The sequence below is a fragment of the Pogoniulus pusillus genome, chromosome 38, assembly GCF_015220805.1.
Source record: "Pogoniulus pusillus isolate bPogPus1 chromosome 38, bPogPus1.pri, whole genome shotgun sequence".
Taxonomy (NCBI): Eukaryota; Metazoa; Chordata; class Aves; order Piciformes; family Lybiidae; genus Pogoniulus; species Pogoniulus pusillus.
This window is the reverse complement of record NC_087301.1, coordinates 397,759-411,292: the sequence shown is the minus strand read 5'-3', so window position 1 is coordinate 411,292 and position 13,534 is coordinate 397,759. Positions and strand designations below refer to the sequence as shown.

Sequence of the window (13,534 nt, the reverse complement as noted above, 5' to 3'; positions counted from 1 at the left end):
TGGACATCATTGAGTCCAATCCACCCTGCCACAGCAGGGGCACCCAGGGCAGGGCACCCAGGAACACATCCAGGTGGGTCTGGAAAAGCTCCTGAGAAGGAGACTCCACAGCCTCTCTGGGCAGCCTGCGCCAGGGCTGCAGCACCCTCACAGCAAAGGTTTTCCTCATGCAGAGGTGGAGCTTTCTGGGTTCCAGCTTGAACCCATTGTTCCTTGCCCTATCACTGGGTACACCTAGGAGAGGCTGGCACCTTCCTTGTGCCCACTCCTCAGATATTTATAGACATTAATGAGATCTCCTCTCAGCCTTCTCTTCTCCAGGCTAACCAGCCCCAGGGCTCTCACCCTTTCCTCATCAGGCTCCCCAGCTCAAGAGGGACATAGAACTGCTTGACAGAGTCCAGCACAGAGCCACAAAGATGGTGAAGGGAATGGAACAGCTCTGTGAGGAGGAGAGCCTGAGGGAGCTGGGGTGAGAACTTGGAGAGGAAGAGACAGAGGTGACCTCAGCAATGGTTATAAAGATGTGCAGGTGAGTGCCAGAGGCTGGAGCAGGCTCTGCTGGGTGATGCCAGTGCCAGCACAAGGGGCAGTGCTGGAAGCTGAGGCAGAGGAAGTTTCATTTAAGCACGAGGAGGAATTTTTCCCGTGAGGTGCCAGAGCCTGGCACAGGCTGCCCAGGGGGGCTGTGGAGTCTCCCTCTCTGGAGATAGTCGAGACCTGCCTGGGCACACTCTTGTGTGGTCTGCTCTGGGTGATCCTGCTCTGGCAGGGGTTGGACTGGATGAGCTCTGAAGGTCCCTTCCAGCCCCTGACATGCTGTGATTCAGTGAACACAAGCACCTTGCCGTGTGAGGCTTCCACCTCCAGCAGTATCGTTCACTTACAGGGATGGTTTCAAGCAGGGAATTGAAAGAGCTGAAAAACTCAAGCCAGTAAGTGTAGTTTGCTGCTCTTGTACAATGGGCAGCACCTGCATTTCACCAGGGTGTAAACTCTGATAGCTAATGGCCTGTGGCCAGAGAGTGAATGAGAGCACTCAGAGTATCAGCTCGCAGCCTTATCTTGCTCCTCCAGTCAAGAGGCAATTTCCTTCTGTAAGCCATAACCTGCATATTCTAACAGGACTCAAAGTAACAGAAATCCCAGGCTCCTGTCCCTGCATACCAACACAAAGGTGACAAGCATGGGCTGCAGGGGACACAGCTGCTACAGGAGAGCCAGCAGGGCCCCAAAGCAGGCAGGAGGAAATGCACTTACTTCAGCTCCTGCTCTTCTGAAGTCAAGAGGGTAAGGAGATCCCATGCTAGAGTCTGCTCCTTGTCCTCACTCCTGAATTTATGATAGCTTTTGATACACTGCAGCAGGAGCTGATCAAGGCAATCCAAGGCCTTTTCTTGGACAGATGTTTCAGAGTCCATCACGACAGGCACCACTCCTTTCAGCCAGGCCTTCTGCACGAGGACATTGTAGTGCTGAGCCTGAGGGAAACACATCTTGGATCAGAAATATCTGGAAACAGTTAGACGATCTCATCTGCACTGTGGAAGATGAATCACAGGATGCATTGGGTTGGGAGGCTCAGAGGTCATCTTCAGACCCCCTGCACTGAGTAGAGAAATCTCCAACTAGAGCAGGTTGCTCAGGCCCACATAAAATTTGATCATGAATGTCTGCAGGCATGAGGCTTCCATTACCACTATGGGCAACCTGTTCCAGTATTTCACCAGCCTCATTGTGCAGAACTTCCTCCTGATGTCCAACCTAAATCTGCCCTGCTCCAGTTTCAAACCATTGCCCTCATCCTACCCCCACAGGCCCTTCTGAACAGTCCCTCCCCAGCCTGCCTGCAGGTCCACTTTAGATACTGAAGTGCTGCTCTAAGGTGTCCCTGGAGCCTTCTCTTCTCCAGGCTGAACAGCCCCAACTCTCCCAGCCTGTCCTCATAGGAGAGCTTCTCCAGCCCTCTGATCATCTTGGTGATCTCCTCTAGACCAGCTCCAGCAGCTCCACATCCTCCTTGTGCAGAGGACTCCAGAGCTGGACACAGTACCGCAGGAGAGGTCTCCCCAGAGCAGATCAGAGGGGAAGAATCCCCTCTCTTCAGCTACAGAAGCTTCCAGATTCAGCTACTGAGTTTGATAACATGTTTTAGTAAACCCCAGCACACTGCTCACCCAGCACTGCAAGGTGGCAGCAGATGGAACAAGAAAACTTGCATCTCCTTGACACCAGGAGGGATTTGATCATATGTGTGATCAAGATACCTGCTGCTTCTGCTAAAGGCCTGGCAATAGCTGGGTTGAAACCCTATAAATAATTAGAACAGTACTGCAATAAAGCTGTAGAGCAGATGATTTAACAGCAAAACCAAAAAGAACCTGAGAGCTTTGCTTAATATAAACCTCCTGCTCCAAGCCTCAGCTCCTAACCCTTAGTGAATAAATAGAAGAGAAAGGAAAATATTGCAGTGCTATCATCTCCACATTACGTCTTAGGAGTGATTCAGAGGGGTTTTAGAACTCCAGAAGGTCAGCAACTCAAACATTTTTCCTTCATGACACACAAATCAAGTCAGGGAAAGAAACGTTTCCAGCAGTCGGAGGCATCCGACAAGTGGCAGGCACAGAGCAGGATGAGTCATGGCTTCCAAGGCAAAAGGCAATAAAAAGCCCAACCCTCAACACAGCCATAAAATGCAGTTCCCTGAATGAGCAGTTGACGTGGACCAGATCTGGCTGCTTCCTCCCTCTTTTAACAGCTCACTCATCTCACGTCTGCAGAAGATCTCGGGATGCAGCCCAGAGCTAGCTGTGTGCTGGCTGCAGCCAGAGCAGGGAGGGGATTCTGCCCCTCTGCTCAGACTTCACCTGCAGCACTGCCTCCAGCTCTGGTGCCCCCAGCACAAAAAGACATGGAACTACTGCAGTGCATCCAGAGAATGCCACAAAAACAGGGCTGGAGAACCTCCCCTATGGGGACAGTCTGGGAGAGCTGGAGTTCTTCAGCCTAGAGAGGAGAAAGCTCTGAGGAAAGCTCAGAGCAGCCTTTCAGTACCTGAAGGGGCTACAGGAGAGCTGGAGAGGGACTTCTGGCAAAGGCTGGGTGGGGCAAGACAAGGGACAACGGCTTTGAGCTGGAAGAGGGAAGACTGAGACTGGAGGGGAGGAAGAAATTCTTCAGAGGGAAGGTGGTGAGGCACTGGCACAGGTTGCCCAGGGACTTGTGCATGACTCCTCCCTGGAGGTGTTCAAGGCCAGGCTGGATGAGGCCCTGAGCAGCCTGTGCTGGTGGGAAGTGTCCCTGCCCATGGCAGGGGGTTGGAGCTGGATGAGCTCCAAGGTCCCTTCCAGCCCAGCCGCGAATCCGCTGTGCGCACCAGGAGGAGGTCGGTCAGAGCCTGCACCGCCTGCTTCCGCACGGAGACTGCTGGGTCCCGGCAGTGGTCCTGGAGAGCAGCCAAATCCTCCGAGGAGCAGGGGATCACTTTGTGCTTCAGCATGCTCGTAAAGACCTGCGAGTGAAACAGCAGCACAGTTCTGATGGGAAGGTGGCCCCTGTGCAGTGGGGAGCAGACCAGAAACGCAATCTACCCCCTGCCAACTGCAACTGCAGGTTAATTTATCTCACTGAGAGCAAAACACCACATGAACAATTTATGAGCACTGGGCACAGCCAAGGGATGCAGAACGACACAGAAAACATCTCTGCAGTCATTCTGATCCTACAACAGCAGCAGGATAGGCTGAATGCCACAACTTCCCCTTGCAAATCAGGTGTCCAGGTGTCTCTGGCACTAGGGAACGTTTGGAGAACTCTTCCTATGAGGAGCAGCTGAGGGATCTGAGGTTGTTCAGCTTGCAGAAGAGGAGACCTCATTGCTCTCTACAGCTCCCTGAAAGGAGGCTGCAGTGAGGTGAGGGCTGGACTCTTCTCCCTGGGATCAGGTGATTCGAGAGGAAGTAGCCTCAAGTTGTGCCAGGGGAGGGTTAGGCTGGAGATGAAGAACAGTTGCTTTGTTGCAGGAGCGGTCAGGGACTGGAATAGGCTGTCCAGGAAGGCAGTGGAGTGCCCATCCCTGGAAGTGTACCAAAGATGTGGCCATGGCATCATTTAATGGCACTGGTGGTGTTGGGCTGAGGACTGGACAATCTTAAAGGTCTTTCCCAACCAGAACAATTCTGTGACTGAAACAAATGTAAAGCCTTAGCTGGGAAGCTCAATTCGCTGTGTGAAAGAAGGAAGAGCTGTGCTGAAGTGAACTGGTTCTTAGGAGGGTGAAGTCCCCCTTGTAGTTGTCTCTTTAAAAGCTAATGGCTTCATTTTAGAGGACTGAGCAAGGAGCACAGCCAAGCACACCTCCAAGAGAGGCTGCAGACATCCTAATCTCTTTGTTAACAAGGTCAAAACAAACTGAGCAGCTCATATGCTTCAGTTTATAAGGAAGTCACTTAATTGAAATGCCTATTGACATTTGAGAAGAGCCTCTCCTCCAAATGACAGAAGAAGAGAATGCCAGCAAGAGCACTAGAAAAATTTTCCATCATGATGCTTGCATTATTTGCCTGCAGGCACTCTGCAGGGAGCACAGGCAGCCACAGGTGGGCAAGGCTACAGCACAGCTCCCTTGGCACTGCGGCCTGGGGACTTATGATCCGAGAGGGGCTGCAGAAATCTGGGGAGGGACTTCTGACAAGGGTCAGAGTGAAAGGAGGAGGGACAATGGCTTTGAGCTGGGAGAGAGGAGACAGAGTGGAGAGTGGGAAGAAATTCTTTCCAGTGAGGGGTGGAGACACTGGTACAGGTGCCAAGGGAGCTTGTGGATGCCTCCTCCCTGAAGGTGTTCAAGACCAAGTTAGATGAGGCCTGGAGCAATCTGTGTTGGCGAGAGGTGTCCCTGCCCATGGCAGGGGGTTGGAACTGGATGATCTTCAAGGTTCCTTCCAACCCAAATCATTCTGCATATCTCTGAAGAAAGAACTATGCAGAAGACATACCTGGAGAGCAGCTCTCCTCACATTGGTCTTCTCGTCCCCAGCTCTCAGCCTCAGCATGGCCACAATTTCTTTTCCTACCCAAAAGCACAATGAAAAGGATTTAGCCTCACCACCACTTAGCAGCCCTAACACCCAAAGAGGAACACAGCTCTGAACAACAATCTGTTTCCTGAGCCTTTCAGAGTGTGAATAAAACACAGCAAAAAAACACCCAAAATAATTCAGGTTGAGCTGGAAGCCCAGCCCAGCCCATTCTTCCAAGTTCTTTCACTTGACAACAAATCTTAGGACATATCACAAGAGAAAGTGAGACACCAAATCGTTTGATACAGGCAGCAAAAGCCAAAGCCACCTGTAGTTGCTGCTGTGTTTATCTGTGTACAGAAAAGCTGTGAGGCTACCTCCCAGCCTGAAGGCTCATCAGAAGCCTCCTGCACAGCTCTAACAAAGGCTGCAGCACAACTAACCCTGCCAGCTGTGGGAAAAACATGTTGAGGGCAGAGCACAGAGAGATGCCTCAGTTCAAGAATGAGCTCAGGGAACTGCTTGAAAGGGTCTAGTGAAGAATCACAGAGATGCTAAGGGAGTGGAACAACTCCCTGCTGAAGACAGGCTGAAGGAGCTGGGGCTTGGAGCAGAGGAGGCTGAGGGCTGCCCTCACTGCTGCTGCTAAAGATGAGCAAGGCAGAGTCAGGAGGATGCAACCAGGCTCTGCTCAAGGATGGCCAAGGGGCACTGGGGGCAAGCTGAAGTGTGTCCAGAGAGGAGCAACAAAGCTGGGGAAGGATCTGGAGAACAGGGCAGGGGAGGTGCAGTTGAAGGAGCTGGGGGTGTTCAGCCTGAAGAGGAGGCTGAAGAGAGGCCTCATTGCTCTCTACAGCTCCCTGAAAGGAGGCTGCAGTGAGGTGGGGGTTGGGCTCTGCTCCCCTAGTATGAGGTGATGGAAGGAGAGGAAATGGCCTGAAATTGTGCCAGGGGAGGGTTAGGTTGGAGATGAGGAACAATTTCTTTGCTGCAAGGCGTTGGAATTGGCTGCCCAGGGAGGTGGTGGAGTCCCCATCCCTGGAGGTATTAAAGAAACCTGTGGCCATGGCACTTGGGGACATGGTCTAGTGGCTGTAGTGGTGCTGGGTAATCTTAGAGGGTTTCTCCAGCTCAAACAATTGTACCATTCTATGCCTTGCCCTGCAGATTATCCCCAGCCCCATACATTTAACACATTCTCACTACCCTCAGCTAAGGTTTATTTCCCTTCTACAAGGCCAGCCCTTTGCTCTTCACACAAGTGCAAAATTAGCACAGGCTTCAGCCAAACACAAGCATGTGCCAGGCAGCTCTGCTAATGCACCTCGGCTGACTCAGAGCCCTGCATCCCAGCTTTCCTCCTGAGCTCCAGACAGTCCTTTCTCATCCAGCCCTTTTCTCCACTTATCCTGCCTGGTGCCAAGTGCATGCTCAGATGGCTATCAGATGCAAACCCAGGCATCCTCTGCCACTAGCAGTCTGCAACTAACCAGGGAACAATACCTCAAGTGGCCTGGAGGACTTTTCTATCTGAGAGAGCAGATTAAGGACATCTATCAGTGGAATGTTTCACAGCAAGCTTTCACTGGGCAAGACTGGAGCCTGGCTCACAGAGATAGAGAGGGAGATCCCATGTGAAGAGCAGCATGAGCTGCGTAACAAAGACACAACGGCAGGACCTGAACCCAGCAGGGAATTGAATTGCCAGCAGTTCAGCAGAGGTGAGCAGCAAGAACTGAGATTAAAGGTATTGGCAGAGGCCTAAAGGTTAGGAAGAAAAGGTTTTACGTGTAAGAGAAAGGAAGAGACTCAGAGAGGGAGCACCTTGGCCACAAAAGCCAACACGTGCTGATTTCATGCCATCAGCAAGGGAGCTGCTTGCCGTTCACTCCCCAGCAGCTCATCTAACCTCGTACCTTACATTTAACTCCAGCCAATCCCTGATGCTGCAGGAGAGGGAACCCTTCCTCACACCACACTGCCAGCCTGCAGGGGGAGGGAACCCTTCCCCACACTGCCAGCCTGCAGGGGGAGGGAACCCTTCCCCACACTGCCAGCCTGCAGGGGGAGGGAACCCTTCCCCACACTGCCAGCCTGCAGGGGGAGGGAACCCTTCCCCAGACAGAGGTGGCAGGCAGTGGTGCTGTGTTTCATGTAGCAAAGAGAGATTAGTTCTTTGTGCACTGGAGCAAGAGATTTAATTACCTCGAAATTTATGGAGTTACAACTATAATATCCAACATCAATTACCATTTTTAGGAAGGAGTAAGTTACCTGCTCTTCAGCAGTATTGCCACCACATTCACACAAATGAACATGGGTCTTTCAAGACCAAGGTATTCATCAGACTCGAGGAGGAAGAGTTTTTCTTTCTGGCTGGCACTTCCACCCCCTGCAGCACTCCTGACTGGGGCTTTTTAAACAGCTCTGCAGAAAGTTCCCTCTGCTTGCTTTGAAGAATGGGATGGAGCAGCTCTCCTATGAGGAGAGACTGAGGGAGTGAGGGCTGTTCAGTCTGCAGAGGAGAAGGTTCCAATGTGACCTTCTTGTGACCTTTCAGTATCTGAAGGGGGCTACAAGAAATTTGGAGAGGGATGTTTTAGGCTGTCAGGTAGTGATAGGGAGGTGTTGGAAGCCTCATCCCTGGAGGTGTTTAAGGCCAGGCTGGATGAGGCTCTGGACGGCCTGATCCAGTGCGAGGTGTTCCTGCTCATGGCAGGGGGGTTGGGTCTGGCTGATTCTTGTGGTCCCTTCCAGCCCTGACTGATTCTGCAATTCTGTGACAAAGTCCAATTTCAGTTAAGGGTTGGAGAAGTGACCTGGAAAGCCTGGTGTCATCTTGGCATACCATTGTGCAGGGTGGGATCACTGCTGTCACTCAGCTCCATGGTTTTGAAAGCAGGCAGGGTCCTCAGGGCGTGGTTGGACACAGCTGAAAGGGAGAAGGGAAAAGCTTCAGAATGGAAAGAAAAAAAAGGGGAAATGTTCATCTGGTTCCTGTTAAACAGAGAGCCTCCTGCATGCCCCAGGTTTGGCAGATGGGTGTATTTTTAGTAGTGGCATGCCAAGAAAAGCCTGAGACTTACTAGAAGAGAATGAGTCTGTACCTTCTGCACTGCCTATCGTGCTCGCAGTGTTTGTGTTTCCATCCAGGGCTGTGTGGTCAGAGGCTGCCAAAAAGAAATGTAAGAAAATGCTATTAAAGGAAGTATTTTCATCTTGGCTGTTTTGTCATTCCTGGGGATTTTTTCAGCCAAGCAAGCTATGTGCAGACTCCTGAATTGTGCCATCTGGCCTTTAGCACACCTGAGGGAGTTCTGGATGCCAATCACGAACGAAACAACTTAGCAGAAGCAAAAGGCAAGTCAAGATTTAATCAACTGTCAGGCAAGAATCCATTTTTTCCCTCTCTCCTCAATGAGCAATTTCAGTCATCTGTAAATATCTTTCAAAGGTATCTCATGGAGGAATCTCCATTTAGAGCTTCTAGACCAGAAAAAAATTCCTTCCAAAAAGGCTTTGTGAGTACCCAAACTGCTGTTACTGCTTCAGCTGGGAGAGGGGAGATTGAGAGGGCAGAGGAGGAGGAAGTTTTCTAGAGTGAGGGTGGGGAGACACTGGCACAGGTTGCCCAGGGAGGTTGTGGTTGCTCCCTCCCTGGAGGCATTCAAGGCCAGGCTGGAGGAGGCCTTCAGCAGTCTAGGCTGGTGGGAGGTGTCCCTGCCCATGGCAGGGAGGCTGGCGCTGGATGGTCTGGAAGGTCCCTCCCAACCCCCTCCAGAATTCTCACACAAGGACACTACGTGCAGGTTCTCAACTTCCTGACAGCCAATTCTGTCTCCCAGCAGTTATTTCCCAGAAGGCTGGAGAAATGCTTTCACTGCTCAGTTCCTCCACAGCACTTACAGCTTTGCAGCAAGACCTGGATGCTCTCCGAGGCAGGAGCACCTTTCATCTCCAGGCAGTGGGCAAAGCTGCTTAAAGCCTTGCTGCGGACTGCAGGGGCTCTGTCTGAGCAGCGACCAAACACCATCACCTGCACCAGAAACTGATGCCTTAGAAACTTCTGTTGATCCAGGGACAAGGAGCTGTCCACATTCCTTTCAGGCACCTCCAACAAAGCCAAGACTACATCAAGAGCAAACACTCTGTAGGCAACCTGTTGGCAGAAAAGCACACCAGGAGATCTGTTAGGGAAAAGGCTCTTCACAAAAACCTTTCAAGTGTTTCTGCTGAGCTGAAGTCCACAGCTTTGAAGGGCTTCTCTTGATGTTGCTCAGCCTAGAGAAGAGAAGGCTCCAGGGAGACCTAACAGCAGCCTTCCAGCACCTGAAGGGGGTCAACAAGAAGGCTGCAGAGGGAATGTCCCCAAAGGCCTGCAGTGATAGGAAAAGGGAGGATGGTTGAAAATTGGAGAAGAGGAGGTTTGGGTTGGATGCAAGGAACAAGCTCTGCACCATGAGGGGGGTGGAATGCTAGAAATGTGTTCAGCAGATTAAGGGAGCTTCTCCTCCCCCTCTGCACTGCCCTGGTGAGACTCCATCTCGAGTACTGCCTTTAGTTCTGGGCTCTTTAGTTCAAGAGAGACAGGGATCTGCTGGAGAGAGTCCAGCAGAGGACTATGAGGATGATGAGGGGACTGGAGCATCGCCTGGTGAGGAGAGGCTGAGGGACCTGGGGCTGCTTAGGCTGGAGAAGAGAAGACTGAGAGGAGATTTAATCAATGTCTATAACTGAGGGCTGGGGGTCAGGAGGAGGGGACAGGCTCTGCTCACTGCTCCCTGGGATAGGACAAGCAGCAATGGATGGAAGCTGCAGCACAGGAGGTTCCAGCTCAACACAAGTGGCAAATTCTTGACTGGAAGGGTCCCAGAGCCCTGGCACAGGCTGCCCAGAGAGGTTGTGGAGTCTCCTTCTGTGAAGCCTTTCCAGGCCTGTCTGGATGTGTTCCTGTGTGCCCTGAGCTAGATTGGATGGTCCTGCTCTGGCAGAGATTTGGATTGGATGATCTCTTTGGGTCCCTGCCAACCCCTGACATCCTGTGAGCAGGTTGCCCAGGGAGGTGGTTGGACTCCATTCCTAGAGAGGCTTGACAAGTTTCTAAGAGACCTGATCTAGTTGAGAATGTCCCTGCTGACTGCAAGAATGTCCCTGGATGACCTTCAGAAGTCTTTTCCAGCCCAGGTGATCTATGATTGTGTTAACTGAAGCCAACACAGGCATGGCCTGCTCCTATTACCCATCTTCAGGTACCAGCAGTAATAACACTGCTCAGTAGTGCTGCTGAACCCTTCCTCTTCACCACACTGCTGTCTCTGAGTCCTGGAAGCCCCAGGAGATGCACTTACTTTAGTGTGCCTGGAGTATTTATAGAGCCAGGAGATGAAGTCAGCGAACTCAGCAGAAGGGAGTTTGTTCAGCAAAGTCACCACGGCCTGTGCGGCGTACGTGCGGTACTCAGCCTTGTCTGGGACCTGAAAAACAAGGGCAGGTGCAGGGCAGGACAGTCACATGCTCTGCTCTAGCTCCAGAAAGCCTTCTCAGGGCTTAAGGAAGTATTAATTTTTATTTAATAAGGTGATAGGGTCACATTCAACAACCACCTGGGCCTGGAGCACAAGTGCTGTGAGGAGCGGCTGAGGGAGCTGGGGCTGCTTAGTTTGGAGAGGAGGCTGAGGGGAGACCTCCTTGCTCTCCACAGCACCCCGAGGGGGAGTGAGAAGAGGGACAACCTCTGCTCCCTGATGGCAAGGACCTTTTTTTCACTGTAAGTGGTCAGGCATTGGCACTTGCTGCCCAGGGACGTGTGACCATGGCATGACCATGTGCATGCTGGGGTGGGGTTGGACTGGATTATCTAAGAGGTCTTTTAGATGTGGCACTTAGCATGTGGTGAACTTGGTGGAGTAGGCTTAGTGGCTGGACCTGATGATCTCAAGGGTGTTTTTCAACCTGAATGCTTCTATGACAAAAGGAATTGGATGCCAGCTGTGCCAGGGAAAGTTTAGGCTGGACATCAGGAAGTCTTTCTTCTCTGAAAGGGTTCTCAAACACTGGACCAGGCTGCCCATGGCACTGACACCATCCTAGGAGGTATTCAAATGTTGTGTGTGGACCTGGTGCTTGGGGACATAGCTCAGTGGTGACCCAGCAGGGCTGAATCCAAGGTTGGAGGAGATGATCTAGAAGGTCTCTTCCAACCAAAGATATGCCATGACTGGGGAAACCATCACAGCTCCCTTGGTCATGGAGTAGATCTCCCAAGGCAAAGCTGCAGCTTGGGTTAAATCCAGAGGCAGTATTACCACAGGACAGTGTCCAGGTCAGGCAAATTGCTCTCAGAACTCACTTTCCTCTATCAAATCAGGGGTGAAAGCAACAGCAGAGTTAGGACAGGTCACAAGCAGGGCACAATTAGCTGTGAATGAGGAAGTGTTCCCCCACAGTATTCTCTGGCAGAGATCAAAACACAACCAGGCTGTCAAGAAATATGCCAAGGATGAAAAAAGTCTTTCACTCCTTACAAAATCTTGTGCAAGCAGACTCCCTGAGCGCTGCAGACACTGCAGTGTGCCCAGCGTGCCCCAGAGCTCAGCATACCTTGGTACAGATGTACTGCAGGAAGGTTCGGAGGACAGGGAAAACAGCTTCCTTCAGCTCATCCACCACAGAACTGCAGAGAAGCAGGACAAGCAGATTTTAAGGAGGCTGGGTTGAGAACAGAGCAAGAAGAATCAAATTGAGGCCATTCCCTTGGGAATGAGTTTCAGGAGTTCTGGAATCACAAGCACTAGTCCAACAGCAGAGGGGCAGGGAGCAGCCCTCCTTGCTCTCTCCACTGGCTTTGCAGGCAGGAATGTTTCTTCCATTCCCTTTCTACAAGCAGAAGGACAATGAGGAAAGCTCCTTCATTCTGTCTACACTACCTGCTGTCCTGGGATCTGTTCACAAAAAGCCCTTTCTAACAATAGGGATTCCCAGGCAGGGGAAATAATAAAGACCTCTTTTGCCTGTGTCTAAGCAAGAGAAAGTAAAGAGGCAAGAAGTGAGCTCCAGTTAAATCTTTATCTCCTTTACATTACTTTGCAGCAAACTACAAAACCTAGAAGGCTGACATCAAGCAAAGCACAGAAGGTAGCTCCTGCTTCTCTGTCAAACAGAGCCTTCTTTGCCCTCCACCAGCAAGCTCAGTGAATTCCCATTACAGACACTTTAATTAAAGCTCATTTGCACAAACAACTTCAAAGTCAGTGCCACTTTATCTCATCCCTTTAGCAGCTAAAGAGAAAAGCCAAGGCATGACAAGAAGAATCACAGAATCTCAAAGTGTTTGAGGTTGGAAGGGACCTCAAAGGCTCATCCAGTCCAGCCCCCTGCCAGAGCAGGATCACTTATAAGAGACCACACAGGAATGCATCCAGGCAGGTTTGGAATATCTCCAGAGAGGGATGCTCCACAACCCCCCTGAGCAGGTATTCCCAGGAAGAGTAGTGCCAGAGCTCTATGCTTCACCTGATGAATTTTATAGCCTGATTCCTGGCAGAGGTCACAGCTGAGGTGATGGCAAGGGTCACGTATCTGGAGCCCACCCCAGCCTCCTGCATCAGGATGACATCAAGGATGCGCCGGAGGGCATGGCGAAGGATCTGGAAAGGAAAGGTTATTTGCAGGCCACAGAGTCAGAGCTCATCAGGTTGGAAAAGCCCTTTGAGATCATCAAGTCCAACCTATCACCCAACACCATCTATCAGCTAAACCCTAGCACTAAGTGCCTCATCCAGTCTCTTTTTAAACACCTCCAAGGACACTGACTCCACCTCCCCAGGCAGCCCATTCCAGTGCCAATCACTCTTGCTGGGAAGAACTTCCTAACATCCAGCCTGAACCTGCCCTGGCACAGCTTGAGGCTGTGTCCCCTTGTTCTATTCCTGGGTGCCTGGCAGCAGAGCCCAACCCCACCTGGCTACAGCCTCCCTTCAGGGAGCTGCAGGCAGCAATGAGCTCTGCCCTGAGCCTCCTCTGCTGCAGGCTGCACCCCCCCAGCTCCCTCAGCCTCTCCTCACAGGGCTGTGCTCCAGGCCCCTCCCCAGCCTTGCTGCCCTTCTCTCAACACCTTCCAGCACCTCAACATCTCTCTTGAATGGAGGAGTCCAGAACTGGACACAGCACTCAAGGTGTGCCCTGACCAGTGCTGAGTACAGAGGCAGAAGGATTGCCCTGGTCCTGCTGGCCACACTGCTCCATATCCAGGCCAGGATGCCATTGGCCTTCTTGGCCACCAGGGCACACTGCTGGCTCACTCTGAGCACAGGTTCAGTTCAGTTTTAGGCTGGCTGTTAGAAGACCTTTGCAGAGTCTCTCGTGAGTCTTTGTTCTCAAAGAGCTCTTCTGCTAGATCATGTCCAGAGAAGGGCAACAAAGCTGGGGAAGGGTCTGGAGAACAGGGCTGGGGAGGAGCAGCTGAGGGAGTTGGGGGGTTAGTGTGGAGAAGGCAGAGAGACCTCATTGCTCTC

The 13,534-nt window shown here is 51.7% G+C and overlaps 1 protein-coding gene across 2 annotated transcripts in view; it reads right to left on the bottom strand.

Annotated features, from left to right (window-relative positions):
• NCAPD3 (non-SMC condensin II complex subunit D3) overlaps positions 1-13,534 on the bottom strand; it is a 41,440-nt gene that overhangs the window by 21,601 nt on the left and 6,305 nt on the right. The window contains exons 8-16 of one of the 2 annotated variants that reach the window (XM_064173072.1): positions 12,534-12,667; positions 11,622-11,694; positions 10,370-10,495; positions 8,928-9,180; positions 8,129-8,191; positions 7,870-7,953; positions 4,998-5,071; positions 3,380-3,514; positions 1,261-1,481 (exon numbers count right to left, since the gene is read on the bottom strand). In XM_064173072.1, coding sequence (XP_064029142.1) covers positions 1,261-1,481; positions 3,380-3,514; positions 4,998-5,071; positions 7,870-7,953; positions 8,129-8,191; positions 8,928-9,180; positions 10,370-10,495; positions 11,622-11,694; positions 12,534-12,667 — 1,163 coding nt within the window. The remainder of the gene's footprint in view (positions 1-1,260; positions 1,482-3,379; positions 3,515-4,997; positions 5,072-7,869; positions 7,954-8,128; positions 8,192-8,927; positions 9,181-10,369; positions 10,496-11,621; positions 11,695-12,533; positions 12,668-13,534) is intronic. The other variant, XM_064173071.1, reaches the window with a different exon arrangement.